Here is a 26,510-nt window from a genome sequence, read left to right as displayed (position 1 = left end):
GGACTAAGGCCACCTCCTGCCAAATTACCTCAACTCCCTAGGCTAACCAGGGGTCCCACGGAATGTGCCCCAGCCCTACCCCGGTTCAGCAGCTGTTTTGTCCCAGAAGCATCGACCACAGAGAGTTTTCAGCTCCTGGCCCCCAGCCCAGTCACATTACCCTACTTTCTCAGCATCTGACAAGGGAGGTGTTTCTTGAAGCCTGAGCAGGGGATCTAGCAGAAAGTCACACACCCTTGGACACAGGAACCCAGAACCCTTGCTTATAGGTGAAGGCAGAGCCTCCCTCAACTCCTGCCCAAGTCCTAAAGATGAGCTGGGACTTTCCTGAGGGAAATCCCTATCCAGGACCTCACAGGCCCTGAGTCACTGCTGGCCTCCAGGCCCCAGGCAGCTGTGCGATCTGTTTACTTCTCTCGGCGGCAGGAGGAGCAGAGGAGGGAAGGGCCTTCTCCTCCTCCACAGGAAACTGAGGCCTGTGAGGCTCAAGAGATGCTCCAGGGTCACAAGGCATGAAAGAAAACAAAAGTACAGGGCTACCTGGCCCAGGACAACCCCATTATTTCCCAGTGAGGCCCTCCTAGCAGAGACAGATCCTGAATTCAGACCCCAAACCAGACTTGCACCTAAATGTCCTTCAGGTTTGTTAAGAAGGGTACCCCTCAACCAGCTCCCAGGTCTAGACAAAGCAAAGCCACAGTGGAGTCTACACAGACTCCAGGGGCCCCCTGAACTCCTGTTCTGGACCCCCAGCCAGAGCTGGCACTGCCACACACACTCACCCACCAAAGGCCTCTGGAAATGAACATCAGGCTGGAGGCTGGCCCTGCCCCAAGGTCCCCCAGCACCCCGAAACACACCATAGCTCCTCTCCCTGTAACAGAACAGGTTGGAGTGAGGATGGGCTGGGGTTTACGCTCCTTCCAGAAAAAAGCAAACCTACTCCGCCTAGCTGAGGGTCCTCCGCGAGTTCCTGCCTTCTTTCCTTCCACCGCCACCTGTAAACACCCACGTCTGACCTCCGTCTCGGTCAGCTTCTCTCACCAGAGACTCGCCGGGAGCTGGCCAGCGTCGCACTCACGCACACCCCTCCGCACGGAACTGTGTGCAGCGCCCCACCCGGCAGGGATTTCTGAGGACAGGCACCTCACCTCCCAAACATGAGCTCCAACACGGAGCTCACCCGAGTCATTGGTGCTGGGTGTCGCTTTGCAACACACGCATTCACACCCACAACACAGACTCCAGCGCCCCGCTCAGTCACACCCAGGACTCGCGTCCTGATCCAGGCTGGCTATGGAATTGCAACCCAGCCCTGGAGCCACTGACCTTCTCACTTCCAGACGTGGACGAAACGTCAACAGTCAGCCCGGGCGGCTCAGCCCGCCAGCGCGCGGGGCACACAGCGCGCACCCGGCTCCATCCGGACCCGAGCTCCCCCGCCCGGCGCCGGGGTTCCCTCGCAGCCCGCCCAGTCGCGTGCACCGTCACCGCGGCGCGCACACGCGCACTCTGGCCCACTCTGGCTAGGAACGCACAAAGCTGCGCCCGCCCGCAGCGGCTGGCACACCTGGCGGGCGCGCCCCCGGCCTCGGGGCCGCGCACACGCAGGCCCGGGGTCTTCTTGTAGTCGCCCCGCGGTCCGCGCCCGGGTCCTGGGTGCCCACCCGGGCTTGCCCGGCGCAGCTACGAGAGAGGAGGCGGGAGGCGGGAGGCGGGCGGCGAGGGCGCGGGGTGCGCTGTGGGGACGCTAGCGACGCCGGCTGCCCACGGCAGCTCCTCGCGAACAAAGGCGCGGGGCGGGGCAGGAGCGCCCAGGGGACCCCAGGGAGAGCGGGAGGAAGAAGCCCACCTGCCCCAGAGGGTCCTGGAGGATAGGACCTGTGGCGCTGGGGAAGGAAAGATTCGTTGGTTCCTGGTCTGTGGAGGAAAACACTCTGGGACTCTCTCCGGGAGGAGGTACGGGGCTGGGGGTGGGGGCGCTCAAGGCCCGGTGAAACCCCGGAAACTGCCCTGTCTTGGCCCTGGCAGCCTGGAGACTTTGCTTGCTCACTTCACAGATCCCCCTCCCAGCTTCTGTCAAACCAAGGATGCACCTAAACTTGAAGGGGTTGAAGGAATGAAGGGTCCTCTAACCAACCTTTGGGATGGTTGACTCTTTCTCGGTAACCTCCACGGAGGGCAGATTCTGTGGCTTGCACACCTCCGCTAATGGAAAGCTCACTCCCTCAGGGGACAGCCCTCAGGCAGATCTAAGTGCTAGACAGCTCTTCCTTTAATTGTACAGAAACTTTCCTCCCTTCTGTTGGTCATGGGCTCACTCTGTGCTGGACATGACTTTCTACTTCTAGAACACATCTAAGGCTTTGCACTTCCTATTCCCCCTGCAGGGAAACCCTTACACCCTATGTCCTGTGCTTCATGCCCGCACCCCGTTCAACACACCACTCCAGCACCTCCTCCATATGACTGCCCCTTTATAGCCTGCAGGACTCAGGTCAGATGTCACTATCCCAGAGAGACCTTCTACCTCTTTAAAAGTTCACACCCACCCACTGGTCACTCATTATCAGGACACTTTGTTTTAGTTTCTTTAGCAATCTGATCATCTTGAGAAACTCATCTCAGTGTTTACATGCTGAGGTCTGTCTCTCCCACCCTAGTCTGCCTTGAGGACCACTGTAACCCCAGGGCCTGACCCAGAGGAGGGCTACAATGGGCAACTGTGGAAGGGGCGGGGCGGGGGGGAGGCAGAGAGGCAGAGGTGGGCAGCCTAAAGTCTGAGTCCTTTCAGCAGCTTGACCCTGAAATACAAACTGCCCAGCCATTCAAGAGTACTCAGTCACCGCCCACTGAATATATGGACAAAGGAGTCCTTGTCTTGAGTCTGAGCCTAGGAGCAGCAGGGCCTTCCCTTTCCCAACTCTGGACCCTCCCCTGAGCACTTCAACTCCATGATGGAGTTTTCTTTGGGAAGTACCTAAGCATAGGGGCATTGCCAGATGTGGTGGCACATACTTGTAACCTAAGCACTCGAGATGCTGGGGCAGGAGATAGCCATGAGTTCAAGGCCAGCCTGAACTACATAACGAGACCCTGGAGAAGGGGAGAAGGGAAAAGGAAAGAAGAGAGGGAAGGAGGGGTCAGCCTACCCAAGCCCCTCATGGAGCTGATTCTCTAGCTCTGCTGCCTGGTAGGTAGGCTGATGCCTGATGCAGGTAGGATTAGAGACCAACAGTGATTTCCCCTTTATTGCTGTCAAACTGTATCCACAGTAGCCCCCCTTATTCCTCTGGGGATACCTTCCAAGGGCCCCACCCCCAGTGGATGCTGAAACTGGATACTATGGTTTTTCCTTTAAAGACTGTCCCTGACTTATTGTAGGCTGTGAGTGTTCTAAGAATGTTTAAAGTGGGCTAGGCTAAGCTATGTAATTTGAGGAGCAAGCATACATATCAGTGAAGTTGGCAATCTGAATCTTTTCACTTAAAAGAGCATTTTACAGCTTCTCTTTGGTATATCCAAATTGCTAGCATTATGACTTTGGCACCACTATTAAGTAAAATAAGAGTCACCTGAACACAAGCACTGTGCTACCAAGAGATCAGATAAATAACAGAGCTACCATACTAAGTAACTAACAGGCAGGTGGCATATACAGTGTGGATACATTGGGTAAAGGGATGAGTCACATCCCAGGAGAACAGAACTGGGAGAGGTTTCATCAGGCTGCTCAGAATAGCACACAATTGTTTATTTCTGAAAATTTCCCTGTAGTATTCTCAGACCGTCTTTTCCTGTGAGTAACCGAAACTGGAAAATGAAACCTCAGATAGGGTAGATGGTTCTGCACTAGACTCTGATCTGGAATCCAGCTTCCAGGGCATTTTGGATCCCAATTCCACCATCTTCCCTGTAGGGATAATGCCCTGGTTCCTAACATCACCACTATCACCAGCATGCAGTCCTCATGATTCCTAAGGTATAAACATGTTGAGCAGGGCTCAGCTAACAGCAGCCCACTCAACCTCCATAGCTGTGCCAACCCCCAGCTCACATTCCCATGTGTCACCTGAAAGGGATAGGAAGAAAAGAACAGCTATCTCCTGCTACACACACACACACACACACACACACACACACGCAATTTCTACTCTAGAACATTAAAACAGAAAAATAAATGAGCTTCCCCTGACAGGATAGGTTCTCAGGGAATCACTCTATGCTAATAACCACCCACCATTTCCAAATCAACTCTTTCCTAACAAGCTCTGAAACTCAACCAGGACTGATGCTGGTAATAGTTTGTAGATGGTACTTTCTCGCTCTCTGTAGAGACAGGAGTTATCTTCCCTGTCTCCCACCTTTGGTACATGTCTGTATCTCTGAGAGGCAGTGTGAATAGTGCTTATAAGCACTGCCACTTCCTAGCTGTCACTGCACCTCTGTGTCTGTTTCATCATCTGAAAAATAGGGAAAACAATGGTACCTACATCATAGCATTATTATGAAGATTAAACCAATTTATCCCTCCAAAGCATTTACAATGTGACACATAACAGGCACTAAAAAAGTTACTATTCTATTGTAAAACTGAGTAGTTGCTAAGGTATGACAGACTGCTCTCCAAGTTCCCTGGGATGTCAGCTTCCAAAGGATGAAATGTGAAGTTATTTCCATCCTGGTTCCATCCTGCTTTGTGACTGCTTTCCAATTCCAAGGACTCAGCTTGTCTCCTAGACTCTGAAAGGCACTCTTGTTCTAAAAAACACAGCATCTCTATTAGCTTCTGACCACCTGCATGGGCAGGAAGTGTCACACACCCCTCCCTTGCCTTGCTATTACCCGGGGCAGTTTTAGAGCACCCACCTCAGTCTTTGGGCGTGTCTCCTACCAGCTTGCCTACAAGTTCAGAGCCAGCATTACGTTAATGTGTTGTTCATTTGGTGGCTATTTAATGAGTTCCTTCCTTGGGCCAGGATCTGTGCTAGGGCATGGGAAGAACAAGATGGAAGAATCCCTGTCCTGAGGAGTTTACAATCCAGCAGGGGACACAGATAATGAACAAATAGACCAGGAAGAGAATGGCCAGCAGTGGTGAGAGCTTTGAAGGAAAAGAAAGAAAGCAAGAGAAGCTGCCTTATGTGAGGTGGCCACTGGCACGCAGCAGGGCTTTGCAGGTGGCCTGTACTAAATCAGATAGTGCCACAATAAATAAATAATAAAAGATAGTGCCCCCTTCACCTTTGAGTCTCACTCACTCCCAGAGCAGCCCCACAGGCTTTTCTCTTTCCCTGCAAGCAGTCACTTGGAATTTCATTTTTTGTACACTTTCCCATCCTCAGGCCTCAAGTTCATGGGGTTTTTTTTGTTTTTTCTCTACATTATTTGAAATCTATTCTCTGGAGTCTGGGGTGTTTCACTAAATATCAAGAATCTGCAGGTGACCTGAGTCACCTCTCCCTGGGGTTTTGTCCCTTGCACATCTTCATTCAATTAATTCTTCCTCATTGATCAGAACCAGGTGCAAGGTAGCTGTCACCTTACTGCTTCATGTACCTTCCGAAACTGTCAGTGAGATAAGAGGGAGCAGATGCACTGTTCTCAGCTGTAAAGGACTCCTGGCTGATGTCAGGAGAGGTGGGGTGTCCTGTCACTGCTAAGTCTTATTCTTGGGGGCAGATTGGGGAGCTGCAGTAAGAGTATGTGCCCCCCATCTCCTTCTTCTTTGAGACAGCCACTCCTGCAAAGGAAGACTTGTTCATACTTGGCTGTGACAGTTCTGCCAATTTAGAAGCTGCTATGGGACTGGAGGACATAGCTCAGTCGTTGAGAGCTTGCCTAGCATGTGTGAGGCTCTGGGTTCAATACCCAGCACCACCAAAAAAAAAAAAAAAGAAAGAAAAAAAAACTGAAAGTTTCCATAGAGAGGTTTTGATGCTGGGTGTTAGTGTTTATATCTTGATGTCCCTCGAAAGCCTCATGCACTCATAGATACAGTCTTTGGGCAGTGACTAGATCATGGGGGCATGATACTCCTCATTGGAATTGTCCACTGATGAGTTTATAGCTAAATGTGATGTAAGAGGTGAAGTCTGCTTGGAAGAGGTGGGTCACTGAGGGCATGGCCTGATCTATCCTTTCTCCACTTCTCCCTTTCTCTTTCTCCCTTTCTCTCTCTCCCTCTCCCTCTCCCTCTCTTTGTCTCACTCTCTGCTTCCTGCTGCCATCCCATGTGCTCTTTCTTTCTTTCTTTCTTTTTTTTTTTGGTACCAGGGATCGAACTTGGGTTCTTGCGCTTGCACAGCAGGCGGCAAAACCACTGAGCTAAATTATTAGCCATGAGCTTTTTCTCCTCTGCCATGCTGCCCTGCCTTAGAGCCAGCCAACTATGGACTAAAACCTCTACAAACTGTGAGCCAAAATAAATCGTTCCTCCTTTAAATTGTGGGTATCTCAGCTACAAGGAAAGTAACTAAGACAGGGAGAATTAAAAGAACTGTCAGACCACAGTCAGGTCTGGTAGGTATCTTGGGAAGAGGGGTGGCAGTAGCAGATGCCTCTATTGAGACTGTTAATGCTGGGCTGGGGATTAGCTCAGTGGTGCTGCCGCCTGCCTTGAAAGCGCAAGGTCCTAAGTTTGATCCCCAGTACCAAACAAAAAACTGTTAATGCTGGTCACACCCATGCACAGTGCTCTGGGAGCCAGAACCTAAATCTCTTGCTTCCTCACTCTCACCTCCCAGCCGCTCTCCCAGACGCTCAGGATCCCAGCTGGATTCTCTGGCATGGAAGAGAAGACAAAGAAAGTAGAGTTGGCTCAACCCAAGTCAAACCAACAGCTGTCCAGCAAATTTGCCAACCACACCTGAGTGAAGTGGTGAACACCTGCAATCCCAACTGCTTGGGAGGCTGAGGCAGGAAAACTGCAAGTTCAAGGACAACTTGGGCAACTTAGGGAAACCTTGTCTTAAAATAAAACAGGACTGGGGGTGTAGCTCAGTGGCAGAGTGTTCCCGCCCCTAGGTTTAATCCCTAGTACTGAAGAAAAAAAAAAAAACAGCCTGAGAAATCTCTCCAGGCACCACTCACTGAACAGTCATGATCTATCAATGGAAGGCAGGGAACACATGTTCATACCTGCTTTCCAGAGGAGAAAGCAGAGGCTGTGAGTTGCCTCACTCACTCAGTGCACACCAGGCTGGACGAATGTGCAGGCTGATGAAATCCTCCCAGGCCTGGGGAGCCTGTCTCCAGCACTATAGCAAATTTTCTCACTGTGGGTGTATGGACCAGTGTGGGCTGGTTGTGTAAGCACTGGCTGGGGCGGGGGGGGGGGGGGGGTCAGCCCTGGGCCAAAGAATGGGGGATGTGCAGAAGGTCCCTTTACCTGGAGGGAGACTCAAGGTCAGCGCGGCTAAGGATGCGGTGCTGCTGTGGGCTGTAGAGCCACTGAAAGGCTGTGAGCGTCCTCTCCTCAATTCGGAACCGCCCTTCCTGCACGTACCTGTGGGAAGGAGAGGAGGGAGTAAGGAGAGAATGGGGCTGTGTGGAGTTTCCTATGGAGCTGACCCCACCTGCTAGAGAAGGATAGTCAAGGGACACCTGTCTCCAAATATCCCTACCCACTGCTCGGCTGCCAGAAAGCCCTGTTTGCAGACAGCTGCATTAAAATGCCCTGGACAGGAGGTAGCCACAGGGAGCACATTTCAACTCAACAGATGGAAAAGTGATTTAAATGAAGTTGAAAGGAGTTGCTTGGAAGGGGTGAGTCCCCTGTCAGTGGGCGCCTGTAAGCAGAGGGCAAACGGGATTCAAGCATCAGACAAGAGTTAATCCTGCAAGCCCCCATACAGAGCCAAGCCACTGGACTTCCTTTTTTTTTTGGTACTGGGGATCAAACTCAGTACCTTGCGTTTTCAAGGCAGGCGGTGGAACTACTGAGCTAAATCCCTGGCCCCAGGCCTTCTTGATCTCACAGCAGAAGGGCTGCCCTGGAATGGGGCTGAGGAGCAAGCAGGGTTAGGTCCTCCAGAATCTCAAGGCTCTTTACAGGGCCTCAGATGCCTTTGAGAAGGATGAGGGCTGAGCAACATGAACACAAAGGGAGGGTGCTTAAACTGGCCTTGGTGGCACACACCTGTGATCCCAGTGCCTGGGAGGCAGAGAGGCAGGAGGATCACAGTGAGTTCAAGGCCAGTGTGGACTGCATACTGTAGTGAGTTCGAGACCAGCCTGAACTATCTAGTGAGACTGTCTCAAAAACAAAAACAAAGGGAAAGTCTGATAAAACCAGGAATCCATTCATTAATTTGTCATTTATCAAGTACCCATGATAATGTGCAAAAAAGACATTAGTCTCTGCCCTCATGGAGCTTATAGTCCTGTGGAGAGAGAAACCATACAATAGTCGCATGAACAAATATATCATTATAGGCACTCTCCAAAAGAAACACCAAAAAGCCCCAAAAAGAGAACCCAAAAAAACCACAGGCACTCTCCTCCATTACAATGGATGTTTCAGTGGCACACCCCTCTGGAGGACCTGACAACACCTGTCCTTCTCTGTTAGCCCAGTGATTCCCCCCCCTGAAGGATGTATCTAGTTTCCAGCATGTGGACCAGGTGATGTGTGGGATTGTACATAACTTCGAGACTATCAGTAGGAGACTGGTTAAATAAATTAGGATATAATCTGCACAGTAAAACCATGTTCAGGGCTAGGGATTTAGCTCAGTGTTTTCACCGCCTGCTGTGCAAGCGCAAGGACCCAAGTTCGATCCCCGGTACCAAAAAAAAAAAAAAACCATGTTCAGCCACAAGAAATGTTTTAAAGATGTTCCTGCATGCTACCATTGCAGGATCTCTGAGATGCATTGTTAAGAGAGAGAAAAAAATCAAATGTAGACCAGTATGTGTAATTGATGTGAAAAGGAAGTAAATCAGGAATTCATACTTGCTTATCTCTACATATACAAACTCTGGCAAAAGGAGAGGTAATAAAAGTCATTTCCTGGGTGGGTCAGAGCATGGGAAAGTGATCTTTCAGCAATTTAACTCCTCATGTGTGTGTGTGTGTGTGTGTGTGTGTGTGTGTAATTACATGCTGGATAGAATGCCATGGGAAAAGAAATCGTACAGCTGCCCTACTATTGCCCAGAGGGATACAGGTGACTTGGCAGGGTTCAGGCTTCCTAGCAGCCCTCCCTGGGGGAGGTAGGTGGAACTGGGCTCTTTCAGGACCAGAAGGAGTGTGTTAGTTCAGGCAGTAGCAATACTGTGACCTGGGTGGCCTAAATGACAGAAACTTTTTTTTCTGGTACCAGGGATCAATCTCAGAACCTTGCACTTGCCAGGCAGTTTCGGCACCACTGAACTACATCCCTAGCCCTAAATGACAGAAACTTATTTCTCATAGTTTTGGAGAAGAGATGGCCAAGATCAAGGTATCAGTGTCAGGAGGGGCATCATCCTGGTTTACAGATGGCATCTTTATGTGGCAGAGGGAAATCATAGTTCATCTTATAAGGGCACTAATCCCACTCACAAGGGCTCCACCTTCATGAACTAATCATTTCTCAAAGGCCCCACCTCCTCTTAACCCTCACATGAGGGGTTGAGATTTCAATCTATGAATTTGGATGGCCCACACTCCATCTATGACAAAGACTCTCTAGGAGAAAGGAGTCGTGGCAGAAATGCCCAGCAGACGGACCCGTCTGGGCAAAGCTCCAGAGTCAGGAGGCAGCACCTGCCTTTGAGGCTCCAAAAAAAGGCAGGAGTGCTGGGGAGCAGGAGGCTATCATTGCTCCTGTGAGCTCCCAAACCAGACCACTGGCCCTGGCCTGTCTCCCTGCAGTCTCCTCCATACCACTGATGGCATTTCAGGAAGATCACCCAGGCTGCAGGCGGGAAGGGCAGGGTGGCCAGGTTAGATGTTCTTGAAGGGGTCTAGATGAGATGGCTTGGATAGGAGGACAGTGCTGGAGATGAAGAAAAATAGGATTTCGAGAGAGCTAAGGAGGTAGTGTGGCAGGATCTGGCACTGGGGTAGAGGTGGGTTGGGGGAAGCCAGGCAGCAAGGTTGTTTGTGCAGGTGGGTGGCTGTGGTACCATGTCTGCCAGAAGGTGACAGCTTTGGGGGAGAAGCCCATGGCTTGTGTTGGGGATGTGATCTTCCTGTTACCTGCTTCTTGCCCTTCAATGACTTCCTTCCTGTAAAACCTGATTCAAAAATTGGCTCCATGGCTGGGGCTATACTGCCTAGCATGGGTAAGGTCCTAGGTTCAATTCCCAGTACAAAAAAATTTCAAAAAGCAAAAGCTGGCAGGAAGCCCCGCTTATTAGTCCTATCCTATTCCAGTGATGTTTCCCTGTCTTCCCTTTGGGCTCTTTAGATTCAACCCTGAATGGTATGCTCTTGCCATCTCTGAGGAAGCTGACCACACTGATAAGATGCCAGTCCCCAAAGAGGGGAACTGAGTGGCTGGGGAGCACTGTGATTGCTCTAATCCCTTTTGAATGTGGACAGTGCGACTATGTTTTCAGAAAGTGAATAATTTTTTTTTTTTTTTGGTACCAGGGATTGAACTTGGGTCCTTGAGCTTGCACAGCAGGTGGCGAAACCACTGAGCTAAATCCCCGGCCGTGAATAATTTTTTTTGTTAATTAAAACTCTTCTGGTCATAAAGTCCTCAGTGGTTGGGGCCTGAAAAAAAATCCCAGAAGTCATTTATCTGGCCTGACAGTTTTATTTATAGATAAAGACACAGGGCCCAGAATGGGCCCAGGGCCACTCAGAGGCTGGCAGACCACACCTGGGGCTGCCCTTGACCCCACCAAGCACACACAGGCCTCTACCCAGGGGACACCTGCTGCTCCAAGCCTCCCACCACCACCACTCAGCCCTGCTCCCAGGAAGCAGACTTCCTCACCCCAGCCCTCTCTCATCCACCCTTCCTGCATTGCACCCCACCTTCCAGGTGCAGATGGCAGGGTCTGTCCAACACTCAGCAAAAGGGCTCCCTGGCTTTGGGCACTCTGATCTGGATTCCGGCTGTGGTAATGGATCCCCTCCCCCTGGTGAGTCCCAGATTCCTCATCTGTCAAAGATGAGGAAAGTACTAAAACCCACCTTGAAGGGTTGCTGCAAGGATTAAGAGAGAGATTGCTTGGAAGCCCTTGCCGTGTGCTCACCATCATCACCGCCTCTTCCACACCTCGTGTCAGCGGCCCCTGCCTTCCATGCTTCATTGATTGACAACCCCACCACCACCACCAGTTCTCTTCCCTAAGCCTCACTTCACACCCTGAGGAAGTAACCAACCCATTTTACAGATGAGGAAGTAAAGGCTTGGGGAAGAAGTGAACTTGCCCAGGGGCACACATGCAGGAAACAGCAGAGGCCAGGCCTTCCTTGTGACTTCAGCCCCTGGCATCCAGTTTCCTCCTAACCAGCCGCCCCACCCAACACATCCTCTCCCTCTGCTGTACCAGCCCCCACTTCCCAAAACAGACCTTGTCAACTCCTCCCCTGTCTCTGAAGGTCAGCGACCTCCCAATGTGGATGAAATATTGTCCACTCTATCACCTCTGATGGCCAGTCCTTCCCCACTTGGTTCTCTTCTTGTCCTTCCCACCATTGCATACCCTCACCATTCACACACACAGACCCCTGTATTCCCAGTCCAGTTGTCCTCCCACTTCTTACCTTAGAGCCTTTGCCCACTCCGCACCACCTGCGGAAACCACACCACCTCAGCATCTGTCCCTAGCCTCCCAGACAGAACCCAAGTCAGCACTATGAATCCTCAGACACTTTGCTTGACCTTGATCACAGTGTTGTGATCTCTCCATTCCCTGCACATAAATTATTGATGTGTCTGTCTGTCTCTCCACTAGAGTGCAAAGACTGGCCAGGATTTGGCTCTGAGCTGCCTGTCAAATCCTCACACAACCCTCTGGGCTTCCAAGGCAGCCTGCCATAAAAATCACTGCAGCAACAGCAACAAACTAACCATATTCTCAGGACTGCTCCCCGACAGGTCATCTCCACTAATGAATCCAACCTACTAACCTAGTCAGTGTCTTTGCTGAATTGGATCTCGCTGAACATAAGGAAATACAGACTACCTTCCCCAATAGCTTCAATAACCTCTCATGTATCTGAAGTTATCTACTGAACAAGACACTGGAGGAAATTAAAAACTGCACAGGAGTTTGCTTATTTGTTTGTTTGTTTGTTTTTTGGTACTGAGGATCAAACTCGGGGGCCCTCTTCCACTGAGCTACATCCCCAGACTTTTTAATTTTTTCTTTATTTCTTTAATTTTGAGACAGGGTCTCATTAAGTTGCCCACATGGGATTTGAACTTCAGATCCTCCTGCCTCAGCCTCCCTAAGTGCTGGGATTACAAGCATGTGCCAATGTGCTTGGCTCAAGGCTACCATTTTAAGCTTTATCAGCCAATAAAACTTCAGCAAAAACTAGTTTCTCAGGCAAGAGTAGAAGTCAATGATCCAGTGCTTTGTATGAGCTGAATGTTGGTGTGCAGCCTCCCCAAATTCATATGTTGAGATTCCAACCCCAAAGTCATGGTATTAGGAGGTACAATCTTAGGGGAGGAGATTAAGTCATAAGAGCTGAGCCCTTCTGAGTAGGATTAGTGACTTTATAAAAGAGATTCCGGGGAGCTAGGCAGCCCTTCCTACCATATAGGGACACAGTAAGAGGAAGCTATTGATGTGTCCAATAGACACCAGATCTCCTGGTGCTTTCATATTGGACTTGCCAGCCTCCAGAACTGTAAGGGATACATTTCTGTGATTTATAATCCACCTATCTACTATTCCTGGTGGCACATGCCTATAATCCCGGCACTCTGAGAGGCTGAACCAGAGGGATCACAAGTTTAAGCCTAGCCTGGGAAATGTAGTGGAACTCTGTCTAAAATTTTTTTTAAAATTAAAAAGGAGGGCAGGGGATTTAGCTCAGTGGTTCCGCTGTCTGCCTTGCAAGTGCAAGGACCCAAGTTTGATCCTTGGTACCAAAAAAAAAAAAAAAAGAATCAATAAAATTAAAAAGGACTGTGGATGTAGCTCAGAGCAAAGGTCTTGGATTCAATCCCCAGTATTGGAAAATAAGACAAAACAAAACAAAACAGGCCCAGGCATGGTGGCATACACCTGCAATCCTTGAGAGGCTGAGCCAGGAGGATCTCCATGAGTTCAAGGCCAGTCTAGACTACGTAGTGTGTTCAAGGACAACCTGAACTCCCTAGTGAGACTCTCTCTCTCTCAAAAAAAAGCCGTCCACTCTGTAGTATTTCGTTATAGCAGCCTGAACAGACTGAGATGCCTGGCACAGTCAGGGACATTTTCATGGGAAAGAGACAGGAGGAAAGGTAGAGCCACTCAGATATACAGTCACCAGATTCTGGGATAGGAGGGCATCCCCAGCACAATGCAACCCATCACCAAAAGACAGCACTTTGGAGGATTTCTCTGTGTTTTCAGGCGAACACCTGGGGAAGGTCAGGAAGGCACAAGCTCCCTTGTAACTGATGAAGGACAGACTTCCCCAAGCAGGGGAGTACTTTGGTCTGTATCACAGGACCCCTCAGTGACAGAGTCAGTACTCCTCCCCAGGCCAGTGCTCTTTTCAGGGTACAAACTCCAACAGCCAAAAAAGGCTTATCCAAAAAGTGCACCATAAAAGCACCAAACAGCCAAGATGCCGCCAGTTATTCTGAGCTCCAGCCTGAAAAGTCTGCACCGTGTCAAGCAGAATTTCCCTGGTGTTCTTCCAAGGAGTCACTTAGAGGATGGTGCTGACCCAGTGCAGCCAGGAAGATAGTTCCCAGGCTGAGCCATGCCTGAAGCCATCTCTCCCAGGATGATCAGTAAAATAAACCAATAACTTCTGTTTTTTGGTTTTGGTTTGTCAGTTTGCTCTTTGCTTTAGCCAGTTTAGACTTGGATCTCTTTGACTTGTAAACAAAATAATTTTTTAATATATTTTTTAAAATCTGTGGTACTAGTGATTGAACCTACAGCTTTTGCACTGAGTTACATCCCCAGCCCTCTTTTTATTTTTTCATATTGAGCTAGGGTCTGGCTAAGTCAATAAATTAACTCACACTGGGCTTGCTTGTCCTCCCGCAACATCCACCCAGAGCGCTGGGAGTACAGACAGGCACCACTATGCCCAGCTCTGAGGGTTCTTGGAGAACACTGATGGCAGCCAGCCGTGGTGGCACACACAGGCAATCCCAGAACTCAGGAGGCTGAGGCAGGAGGATGGCACATTTGAGCCCAGCCTGGACAATTTAGTGAGTCCTTGTCTCAAAATAAAAAATAAAAAGGATTGGATATATAGCTCAGTGGAAGAGTGCTCCTGGGTTCAGTACCCAGTATCACCAAAAGGAAAAAAATAAAATGATTCCCATTTTTCAAAATATAAACTCTCTGGCTTAGCTTTCATGTCCTACTGCCACCTGCTTGACTCTACTTGCAAGGCCTATTTCAAGCTCCTTTCCTACACAGGTTTAATCTCCAGCCAGTCTCCTCAACTTTGTTGTTTCAAACACACCTTCCACTCTCCGGTTGGCACATGTCTTCTATGCCTTGCAATGTCCTCTTCCACTCCCATCTCTGCCTGCCAAAATACTGTCTTTCCAGGCAGTTTAAAAATACATCAGAGGGCTGGGGGTTTAGCTCAGTGGTTCTGCCGCCTGCCTCGAAAACTCAAGGTCCCGAGTTCGATCCCCTGTACCAAAAAAAAAAATTGTATTATAAAAATACATCAGAAGCCACTCATATAGCACATGCCTGTAATCCTAGCATTCAGGAGGCTGAGGCAGGAGGATCACCATGCATTCAAGCATTCAAGCATTCAAGCCTGGGCTCCCTAGTGAGTTCAAGATGAGCCTGGCTGGGGATTTAGCTCAGTGGTTTCCACCTCCTGCTTCGAAAGCGCAAGGATCCGAGTTTGATCCCTGGTACCAATAAATAAATAAAATAAGCAATTTCTCTTAAAAAAAACAAAAAAAAGACCACCCTGGACTACATAGAGAGACTCTATCTCAAAAAAACAAAAAATAACTAAATAAGAAATGCACAAGCCCAGGGATTTAGCTTAGTGGTGCCACAGCCTGCTTCACAAGCACAAGGTCCTGAGTTCAATCCCTGGTACCAAAAAAAAAAAAAAGAAAGAAAAAAAAGAAACACACAAATTTGGAAAAATACTTGCAACATTAAAACCAATGGGTGAAACATAAGTAGTGTTATGGTTTGGATCTAAAATGCCCCCAAAAGCCCATGTGCTAAAGGATGATCTCCAGGACAGCAATGTTGAGCACAGGACTTTTGAGAAGTGATTGGGTCACAAAGGTTCTAACTTCATCAATGGACTGATGGGTTCATATTTGATGAGCTACTAGGAGATGATGATAGAAATATGGGACACGGAGTGGCTGGGGATGTAGCTCAGTGGTGCCATGCCTGCCTGGCAAGCACAAGGTCCTGAGTTCAATCCTGAGGCGGGGGGTGGGGGTGGGGATATGGGTCATGGGACCTAGTTGAAGGGAGTGGGTTCTTAGTGGGTATATGGTGTTCCCTGCCCCTTTTATCTCTTTCCCTTTCTCTCTCCCTCTCTCCCTCCCTCCCTCCCTCTCTCCCTCTCTCCCTCTCTTCCTCTCTCCCTCTCTCCCTCTCTCCCTTCTTGGCTGCCATAAGGTGAGCAGCTTTCCTCTGCCATGTTTCTGTCTTGCCACCAGCAAAAATAAACCATTCCTGGGGCTGGGGATTTAGCTCAGTGGTTCTGCCACCTGCCTCACAAGCACAAGGTCCTGAATTCGATCCCCGGTACCAAAAAATAAAAAAATAAACCATTCCTCCTTTAAGTTGTAATGGTCAGGTATTTTGTCATCAGGGTGGAAAGCTGAGTAATATGAATAGCACCCAAATCTTAGTTTCTTATGCCATTCTCCAATGTAAACTGCTCCTTGGAGAAATGGCTGATTCTGGAATTGAAGTGGAAAATATAAAAGACAAACCTGAACCATCTGATAATCAGAGAGTAAGAAAGTGCTAAAAACAAAAGGATGATGATTAGGGTATATAAAAGGAAACAATAACCAACTGGAAGAATGTCCAGTGGGCAAAGTTAAAACAATGTGAACAACAAAATAAGTAGTTTTATGTTATAATACAAAGTTTAAAATAAATATTCCTAAACAAGGAGAACAATGTTGAAGAATACACACTTCCCAGTTGTACCCAGTTCGAGGTACAACTACCTTGAATAAGATAATGTGGTGCAGGTGTAAGACTAGATATACTCATCAGTGGAATCGAATTGAGGGTGCAGAAATATGCCCTGCTCTTTTTACCTATCTGCGTTCCTCTGTTCTGGGTTTATTCCTTATAGAAAGGGAACTTCAAAATAGAGCTTCCCTTTCTCAAACATTAATCAAGCCAAGTGATTTCTAGCAAAAGTATCAAGAAAATTCAATGGGAAAAGAAGTCTTTCGGGCCAGGGACTTAGCTCAGTGGCACCACGCCTGCCTCACAAGCACGAGGTCCTGAGTTCTATCCCTGGTACCAAAAAAAAGTTTTTTCAGTAAACAATTCAGGTTCATTGGAATAGCCACATGCAAGAGCTGAAGTTGAGCCCCTCTTACACACCATAATCAAAATTTAATTCAAAAATATCAAAGGCCCAAATGTAAAAGTATAAAACTCTTAGAAGAAAATATCTCCTTTTTTTTTTTTTTTTTTTGGTACCGGGGATCAAACTCAGGTCCTTGCACTTGCGCAGCAGGCAGCAAAACCACTGAGCTAAATCCCCGGCTCTTAGAAGAAAATAAATGGACATCATCAAAATTTAAAACTTTTCTATAGCAAAAGACACTATCAAGAAAAGAGGGCTGGGGATTTAGCTCAGTGGCACTGTGCCTCCCTGGCAAGCACAAGGTCCTGAGTTCAATTCCCAGTACCAAAAACAAAACAAAACAAAGAAAAAGAAAAGGTAGCTGGGCATGGTGGTGCATGCCTATGATCCCAGAACTCTGGTAGGCTGAGGCAGGAGGATTGTGATTTAGAGCCCAGCCTGGGCTACCTTGTGAGACTCTGTCTCAAAAAAAGGAAGGAAATAATAGAGGAAAGGAGAAAAGAAAAAGATAAATAAATTGTGGTCCAAACCTACAATAGAATACTCTTACTACCAGTAAAAAAGAAGCTTACAGAGCACTCTGAGTTCCTCTTCATGTACCCATACCGACTATCGGCTATCTTCTACCAGCTCCTTATCTTGGGCTCCAACCCCCAAGTTAGAAATGGCAGATCCTAGCACTGGCCCTCAGGCATACTAATGACCAAAAAAAATAATAATAATAATCACACATATTAATAATAATCTGATGACTCTGATCAAATTCTAATTTAGTTTGTGATACTTTGCATAGAGTCTGGAAGAAAGGCCAAAGGAAGATGGCCATTCTAAAAAGGTAAATGAACATCAGTTCTTTTTGTTGCTCAATGACTATTTCCAACTTTCTTCCCACTCAAAATTCTAGTTTTAGGTGAAGCTAGCTGACCCAGCCTCAATTCCTGGGTGGGCATGTGACCTGATCTGGCCAACCAAAATTTTATCTTCTGGTAACAGTGATTGGCTCAAGAATGGGCATGTGACACAAGTCAGGCCAATGAGATGCCATTCTGAGAGTTAACACTGAGAAAGGGAAGGTCGGTTTTGAAGTTCTTTTTGTTTTTGTTTTTCGTTTTTTTGTTTTTGGTACCGCGGATCGAACTTGGGTCTTTGCGCTTGCATAGCAGGTGGCAAAACCACTGAGCTAAATCTCCGGCCCTTGAAGTTCTTTTTATATAAGGAATAAACCTGGAACAGAGGAAAGCAGAGAGGAAAGAAAGAAAGAAAGAAAGAAAGAAAGAAAGAAAGAAAGAAAGAAAGAAAGAAAGAAAGAAAGAGTGAGCAGAGTGCTATTTGGTGGCATTATTTTGGCACCTGTATCGAGTTGTACCTGAAACATGCAGAGTTTCTGGAATTTTCAGTTCTGTGAGCCAATAAAATTCCCTTTTCTTTCAAGCCCCATTGAGTTGATTTCTACAACTTACAAGTGAAAGAATCCTGACTCATCCAGAGGGAAAGCAAACTGCCTCAGTGTGAAGTCTGGGAACAAGGGACCAAGGCTGAGCAAGGCTAGCATGGGTCCACAGGAGTTTCTTACCCTCAAAAGTATTCCTTTCTGCCAGGGATTTAGCTCAGTGGCACCATGCCTGCCTTGCAAGGTCCAGAGTTTGGTCCCTGGTACCAAAAAGAAAATAAAAGTATTCCCTTCTGCTAGGCATGTTGGCACATGCCTGTAATCCCAGCAGTCTAGGAGGCTGAGGCAGGCAGACCACAAATTCAATCCTAGAAAGAAAAAGGGTTGGAGATGAGGCTCAATGTGAAGGTTCTGGATTCAATCCAGGAAGAAAAAAAGAGTATTCGCTTCTGGAGGCTATTAGAGAAGAGGAAAAGAAATGGGGGCAAGACAGAGAAGAAGGACAATGAGGGAAAAGAATCACAGTATGTGACATGTATTTACCGATATACCAAAACAACACCCGTTATTCCTGCATTTAAAAAAAAGTATAAATCAGGCATGGTGGCACATGCCTATAATCTCAACTCTGGGAGGCTGAGTCAGGAGGAGAGCAAATTCCAGTCAGCCTGTGCTACATAGCATGTTCAAGTCAGCCTGGACTATAAGGTGAAAATCTGGCTAAAAAAAGAAAGAACAGAAAAGGAAATAGAAAGTATTCTCTTTCAAGCTGACTGACTATTCAGGTCCTCAGGTCACATCTTCAGGATCTTCTCAAAAGATGGGCTTTTACCTGAGTGACCCAAAACCCAAATGGGGCACTAAGAACAATTCTTGCTTCATCTGGTCCAGCTGCAGATCCAACCCAGCCCGACTCCACTAGAGGCGAGGCCCGGGGTGTGTCAGAGCAGGTGGCCACGTCCTAGTCCAGCTTAAGAGAACTGAGCTGTAAGGTCCCGGGGTCCTGGAGTGGTGACTCACTCTGAGGAAAAGCAACTGCTTGCTCCTACACAACTCTTTAAACAGACTAGTTCTACTTTTATATGATTTACATATTGGACTTTTACTTGAGGGGTGGTTCTGCTGCTAAATAATAAACTTGGAGGCTTGGCTGGGGATTTAGCTTAGTGGTTCCGCCGCCTGCCTCGAAAGCGTAAGGTCCAGAGTTTGATCCCTGGTACCAAAAAAATAATAATAAACTTGGAGATGCACTGAGCCCTCCTGGTCTGACACAAAAGGATGCTGACCATCTGAACTTGGATGCGTGGCCAGCCTGGGATAGTGGAAGAGTCCAGGAAATAAGAAGCAAAGCAAAGGAACAATTAAGCCCCTCAGCAAACCCTGACTCTCCTATTTGTTGGTTGTGTGACCTTGGCTAATCATTTTCCCCCTCTGACCCTCGGTTTCCTCCTTTGTAAATAAGGGTGCTAATAGCTTCCTCTGAGTGTTACTGTTAAGAGTAACTGAGCCAAAGCCAGAATCCAATCAGGATTAGGACTGCAAAGGCATTGAAAGTGCTTAGGAAGCCCACGCTGCTGCGTTGGCTGATACAATCGCCCTTATTTGCCTTCTGGCTACAGAAAGCACCTGGTGAGATGTGTCCTGGAATGCTATTTCACAAATGGCCCCTGACCCTGGTGTGGGGGGGACGATTTAGAATGGGGTGGGGCTGGAGGCAGATAACTCTCCTTTGGGCGTTGGGGTCCGCCCTGGGCCGCGGTGGGCTGAGCAGGCTGAGCCACCAAGCAGAGGTCGGACACCCGCACACAGAGAGCATGTGAGACTAGCCCCGGTGACCGCTGCGGAGCGGCAGCAAAGCCTCCAGCCTGCAGCCGGGTAACCTGACACCGGCTCTGACTTCCCGGGCTGGGCCGGACTGCGGCGGGGGAAGGGACCACTGCCCACCAACACTGGGATCGCTTCCCCTTCGCATTTGCCTCCTTGGCCCTCTTCCCGGGGTCCCTGTGTAGGTGAGCTGGGCATCTCTTTGAACACAGGGGTGGGGGCAGTCGGGAACCGGGTCCACTCTGCTACTCTGCGAGGCAGAAGAAAGGGAGGTAGGCGGGGGACCCCCAACCCACCCGCAATGGCACAAATTGGAACGCAGAGGTGAGGGACCGGAGGGGAGCCCCGCCCGTGCGCCTGTGGAAGGAGGACAGGGGCCCCTCCAAAGCCTGGCGTCATGGACAGGGTCGCGGGTCCCAGCGCCCAGCTCTGGAGAGCCCCAAAGCCCGGGCGCGGGGGCGCGGGGAGGTTTCGATCGGGCAAGCAGCAACTCTCCCTCAGCCCGGCCCTCAACCTCTCGGCTCGTGAAGAAACTTTGGGCCACGCCCGCGCTCCTCCCGGGCGGCCGGCCCCGGGGCGCCCACTCACCAGCGCACCAGCTGCCAGCGCTTCTCCCCCGGCGCCCGGCGGCCCGCCATGCCTGCCTCGCCTGTCGCTGCCTGCGCGCTGCGGGACGCTCGCCGGAGGCCGCTCGCCGGAGGCCGCTCTGGCTGCGGCAGGGCAGCTGCGGAGGGAGCGCTCGGGGCGCGAGGGGCGGCGCGGAGCCTGCGGGCGTGGCGGGCGAGGCGGCTGTGGCCGCAGACCGGGCAGTGCGGAGGGCGCGGCGCTCATCCCCGGTGCGGCTGCGGCCCCGCCTCTGGAGCAGACCGGGGCTGGGTCACCGCGTTCCTCCGCAGATGCGCGCGGGACGCCTGCTTGTTCCCTGCTTGTTCCCTGCGCGTCCTTCCCTAGCGCCTGAGTAGCCGAGCCGCCCGGAAAAGCGCGTTTCTCTGAACACAGGGAAAGGAGTCAAGCTCTCCAGATCCTAATGAGAAGGAAATTTGACTGGCTGAGGGACAAAGCGATTCATTTAATCCTCCTGTGCCTTACTCCCTTCTAACATTTGTCCTACCTACACAGAAAGTTATGCATAAAAAAATTCAACTAACCTCCTAAAATCAAAGTCCTGCAAATGCTAAAGTAGTGCAAAGCAACAGTCATTAAAACAGCATGGCATTGCCGAATGTGGCTGCATACGCCTGAAACCCCAGCCCCAGGAAGGCTGAGGCAGGAAGGTACGGAGTTCAATCAAAGCCGGCCTGGGATACATAGCAAGACCCTGTCTCCAAGAAGCCAAAAACAGAAGTTGTATAACGTTGGCCTAGCACGTTGCCCAACTTTAGGACTAGCTCCACCCGAGCACTCAATCTCCAATCCACCCCAATCTGCTCATTGCTAGGTGAAAGCAGAGACCAGCCTGGCTGGCAGCGTCTGGGGTGCATGCATCCCAAGCCTGGTGCGAAGGAGCTTAGTTAGAAATGTTCATAAATATAGTGATTGCTCCACACTGCTTTGTTCTCTCCTGATCCACCTGCCTTAATGTCAAAACAACCCACATTCTTTGCAAGTGAGAAACAATGCAAACAGAGGAACAAACCCAACTTCCAGTCTGAGATACTGGGAAATTACCTTCTTTCTAAAGCCTGTGGGCTCATGCCTAGGAGCACCGGAAAAGTTTCCAGGGGAGTGGGCTGGAGATAGAGATCAGAGTGGTAGAGCATTTGCCTACCATTTGCTCAGTATGGGTTTGATCCCCAGTGGGTGCAAGCAGGGAGTGTGGGCCTGTAATCCCAGCACTGAGGACACTGAGGAAGGAGGATCGCCGAGAATTTGAGGCCAACCTGGGCTACATAGTGAGTTCAAGGCCAGCCTGAACTACATAGTGAGACCTTCTCTCAAAAACAACAACAACAAAACCTTCCAAGGGAATCTTTACTGACCTTTGTCACTCTGTCCCTAGGTGCCCTCCCCAGTATTTAATAAAAACCAAGCTGGGGATTTAGCTCAGTGCTGCTGTCACCTGCCTCAAAAGGGTGAGGCTCTTGGGGCTAGGGATTTAGCTCAGTGGTTCTGGCACCTGCCTCGAAAGCATAAGGTCCCAAGTTCGATCCCCGGTACAAAAAAAAAAAAGGGTGAGGCTCTGAGTTGGATCCCCAGCACAAAGAAAAACAAAACAAAAAACAAGATTACAAAACTGGGTGTGATAGTGTGTTACTGCAATTCCAACTACCTGGATGGCTGAAGCAGGAGGATCACTTGAGCCCAGAAGTTCAAGGGCAGCCTGGGGAATATAAAAATAGCATGATTGGGCTGGGGATTTAGCTCACTGGTGCCAATGCCTGCCTTGCAAGCACAGAATCCCAAGTTCGATCCTGGCACCAAAAAACAAGACAATAACATGATTACATAAAAACCTAAGGATCCCTATGGATCCCCACCTAGGCTTCCACTATGTCTCAAGTGAAAAGTGATGGGAACAACTGGGGATGAAGAATGTAACCAACACAGAGGCACCCTGCAAGGAAAGGGGCGTGGGAGATACAGACAAGGTAGGGTTGCAGCTCACCTTTCAATGTTCCCTTTTCTTACCTGTGTATATTATACTGTGGCTTGAACCCAGGGCTTTTGCTCTAAGCTACATCTCCTGTCCTTTTTTATTTGAAGAGTCTTGTCAAATCACTAAATTGCCTACCCAGGGCTCAGACTTGTGATCTCCTGCCTCAACCACCCAGAGTACTGGGATTACAGGCCTACCCCACCACACTAGGCAGGCAGATTTTTGTCTTTTAAAGCATGAGCATGTCCTATTTTTGTAAGAATTTTTTAGAAATATGTGGATAATATGTTTATAGAAATATGTGGATAATATGTTTATAATTCTATATTAGCTTGATGATATTATGGACTCTTCATTTTCTTCATTAGAAATTTAAAACAATTCCATGAAATAATACTGTATTTGAACCACATAAAAGACAAAAACCAACGTAGTCAGTTATCTACAAGAAGTTATAGCAATTGTGATGACTATACAGGAACATGAGAAAAGTTAAAATACAGCTCTTTGTGTTTTGTTTTTTGGTACCAGGGATCAAACTCAGGACCTTGTTCTTGCCAGGGAGACATGGCACCACTGAGCTACATTCCACCCCAAAATACAGCATATTTGAAAAGATTCAGATAGTCATGCCATGTACAAATCAAGTACTTGAAAACATTAGAAGATAGCACACAAGGATAGTAATGCTGCATTAGACCAGTGGGATTACAGATACTTTTTTTTTTTTGGTATGAGGGATCAAACTCTGGTCCTTTTGCTTGCAGGGCAGGGCAGGCCAGTCCCGGAAGCAATGAGCTAAATCCCTAGCCCTACAGATACATTTTTGTTACTTTGTGTCCTAGCCTTCCTGAGTATAATACTTCTCCACTATGAGAGATCGAAATACAAGCAGAATTGGATTGTTTAGTGGTACATGTAAGGAAGGCAACACATGGAGCATTATATGTAACAAAGCTAATAAAAAGTTAGAAGAAAATAAAGGAAAAAATGACCATAATTACACCAAATTACCAAAGATGTAGGAAACCAGTAACCCAAGATGGTGGAAACTGACCTGCAATGAAAGGATTTCAGGCACAGACAACTGGACCCTTTAGGATCTGTTAAATGATACCGGTCAGGTCAGCCCCTGAGCCCCCTTCCCTAGATGGAGGAGTATGTGGGCTGGGTTGAAGCAATATGGTTGGGGCCCATTTGGAATTCTCCAGAGTTTACATAAGATTGCATGGGTAAAGTGCTCAACTGGAAATAATGGTTACTTCTGAGGCAAGATGTATATGTTTCATAAACTTTTACTTTGTTTCAAGTTTAATTTTGAAATAGAAGAGCGCCTGCGATTTAGCTCAGTGGTTTTGCTGCCTGCTGCACAAGAGCAAGGACCTGAGTTCGACCCCCTGTGCCAAAAAAAAAGAAAAGAAAAGAAGTAGAAGAGGGCTTGGATGTGGCTCAGTGGGAGAGCACTTGAAAGCATGCTCCAGACCTTTGGTTTAAGCCCCCTCACGCGCACGCATGCACACACACACACAAGTTGAAGATTTTTTTAAACAACATTTAACAAATCACCTGGCACATACAAAGTGCTTCATGTTTATTGTTATTGTCGTTGACATCATTATCTCCAGCATTCCATTTCTCCCCACAAAGTTACACTGCATGCAGTTAGTGTTACTTCCTGTATCGACAGACTAATTTCTAACCCTCACTAAGGAGGCAGCCATAAGTCTCCTGATATTCACTTCCAGGTCCCAGCTCTGCCTTCACATGTGGATCTCTCAATTCTACTGGTTGGCACTTTCAAGTGTTCCTTGGGTGCTTTGTACATGTTATTTGTTCTTTCACATAAACTTTTCCAGCTGAATATGTTGCAAGTTTCCTGAAGACAGCCTTAGAGGGGTTCATGTCCACCCAAGAGCTTGGTCAGGAGCAAGACTCTGCAAGAAGCACTTCTTATGGAAAAGCTGGGTCATCCTATGAAGAAGCCAGATCATCTCTCAGTCATGTGTCTGGGATTTATGTGCTTTAGCTATGGGAAACCAGAGTTCCAGAATTCATTTTGGCTCTTGGTATAGGTCAACGAGAAACACCTCTGATTTTCTTTCTTTTTTTTTTTTTTTTTTTTTTTTTTTGGCAATACTGGGGATTGAATCCAAGGCTTTTATACTAAGCTACATCCCCAATCCTTTTTTAAAAAATATGTTATTTAAGACAGTGTTGCTAAATGGCTAAGTTGTTCAGATTAGGCTTGAATTCTCAATCCTCCTGCTTTAGTCTCTCATAGTGCTGGGATTATAGGCATGTGCCACCATGCCCAGCTCACATTTAGTCTTGATCATAACATATAATTCACACAACCTTCACTTGCACCTCCTGACACTCTTGCAAGGGTCCTATTGACCTCGTAGATGCTGTTCCTCCCTTTATACTGAGGAAGCACTAGAGCTCAGACAAGCTGCAACTTGCTCAGAATTACCCAGCTAGTAAGTGACAAAGCTGAGATCAGAGCCCAGGATTCCAGGTGCCCTCATACCACCTGTCTTGTGAGGATATAAAATCTACCTTTCATCATTCTTACTGATATCTCATAAAATTGAGAGGACATAGATGCTTCATCAGAACCCACACCCCTGTTGGAGACCTGTAGACACAGTGCCAGGAAGTTGCACACCCTAAGAACACTGTCCTTTAAGAAGGACAGCAAGGAACTAGGAGGCAGGATGGGGCTGGCCCTTTTGCTCACTCAGGATTTTTTTCAGACAGGATGAAGAGCAAATAAAAGACACCCACAGTGCAACTAGAAGCTAGAATTCCTACAGGGTCAGACTGAGAGGCTTTTAAGCAGAATATAAACCCCACCACCTCTCAAGCCACATAAGACAGTCATTCCTTCAGCTCTTCGAGGCTTGGATTCTGCCAGGAGCAACTAAAACTTATTCTTTGATGCAAAAGTCCAGTTAAGCCTTGAAAATTTACTGGGGAAGGTGAGGAGGAAAGGGGCCCTGGGGAGAAGGTAGGACACCCATGAGGCCAGTGAGTTGCCAGGGCCCTCCCCGAAGGCCCTTATAAACAGATTCCTGGTCTCCTTGCTCTCGAAGCTCTGGAAACAAAGGTAAAAGACTTCTCAGGAAATCTGGCACAGGAGAAAATGTCAGGGAGTTTTTGGTTGGCACTAGAGTGAGAAAACTCAGACCAACACTTTGATCTGAATCCCTTCAGCCTCTTCCTCCAGTCTCTCAAAGCAGGGATGGAAATGTGCTTCCCAGAGGGAAATGCACTACCTTCTAGCCACCTGCCACTCACATGATGCACCTGATCCCCTGTCATCAGCCATCTTGGGCATGACTGCCTAATGAGCCCTCAGTGCTGTCCTAAGCACTTCATATGTATTAACTCATTTAATTTTCACAACAACCCAAGGATCTTATGAGCTTACACAGACCATCGTGATCCTCATTTCACAATTAGGAGACCAAAGCCCAACGAGGAGGAAGATGTGGATGGAACCAGAATTACAAGGCAAGCAGTGGGACTCTGGAAGCCTTCCATGTGCTCAGAAATGTATCAACACCAGTTCCTTGCACTCGTTCTGGAATTTATAGAGGCTCTCCCCTTAGTTCTTGGAACCTTCAGACACGGGGAACTGGAGTATCTCATCAACTGGGGCCCAGAGGTGAAGTGACTCACCCAAGGTCACACAGCTAGGAAGAAGCCTGGGGCGGCTGTGCCGATGCCTAGACAAAGGGCAGATTTCCAGACCCCTGGCCAGCTCGCCCCCACCTCAGCCCTTTCCTGGGCAGACCCAGGCACGGCCTCTCCTAGCCGTGCCCGGGGCAGCAGAGGGACGCGGCAAAAAGGCAGCGGTGGGCCCGGGCGCTGTCCGTGGTGCTGATCAGTCGCCGCTCCCTCGCTCGCCAGCTCGTCGGCAGGTTTCCCAGGTTCCCCTTCCAGCTCCGCGAGTTGGGCTGCCCGCTAGGGTCCTCCGGCCCGGCTTCCCGACCTCTCCGGGTTCCCGGGGTTCCCCCGCCCCT

At 48.6% G+C, this 26,510-nt stretch overlaps 1 protein-coding gene across 10 annotated transcripts in view; it reads right to left on the bottom strand.

Annotated features, from left to right (window-relative positions):
• Nucleotides 1–20,539, bottom strand: part of Rap1gap2 (RAP1 GTPase activating protein 2) — a 251,824-nt gene extending 231,285 nt beyond the window's left edge. For 7 of the 10 annotated variants that reach the window (XM_087191600.1, XM_087191611.1, XM_021238357.2 and 4 more), the window contains exons 1-2: nt 20,475–20,539; nt 7,391–7,507 (exon numbers count right to left, since the gene is read on the bottom strand). In XM_087191600.1, coding sequence (XP_087047726.1) covers nt 7,391–7,507; nt 20,475–20,524 — 167 coding nt within the window. In that variant the 5' untranslated portion in view covers nt 20,525–20,539. Of the gene's footprint in view, nt 1–943; nt 1,068–1,329; nt 1,479–7,390; nt 7,508–20,474 lie in introns of those variants that run through there. The other 3 variants (XM_004857194.4, XM_087191608.1, XM_087191609.1) reach the window with 3 other exon arrangements.
• Between the last annotated feature and the right edge of the window lie 5,971 nt (nt 20,540–26,510).

This window comes from Heterocephalus glaber, unplaced genomic scaffold, assembly GCF_053883595.1.
Source record: "Heterocephalus glaber isolate CG9 unplaced genomic scaffold, H.glaber_assembly_v1.0 deba00001564, whole genome shotgun sequence".
NCBI classification, from domain to species: Eukaryota; Metazoa; Chordata; class Mammalia; order Rodentia; family Bathyergidae; genus Heterocephalus; species Heterocephalus glaber.
The sequence above is the reverse complement of the archived record's forward strand: the minus strand, read 5'-3'. Positions and strand labels throughout refer to the sequence as shown.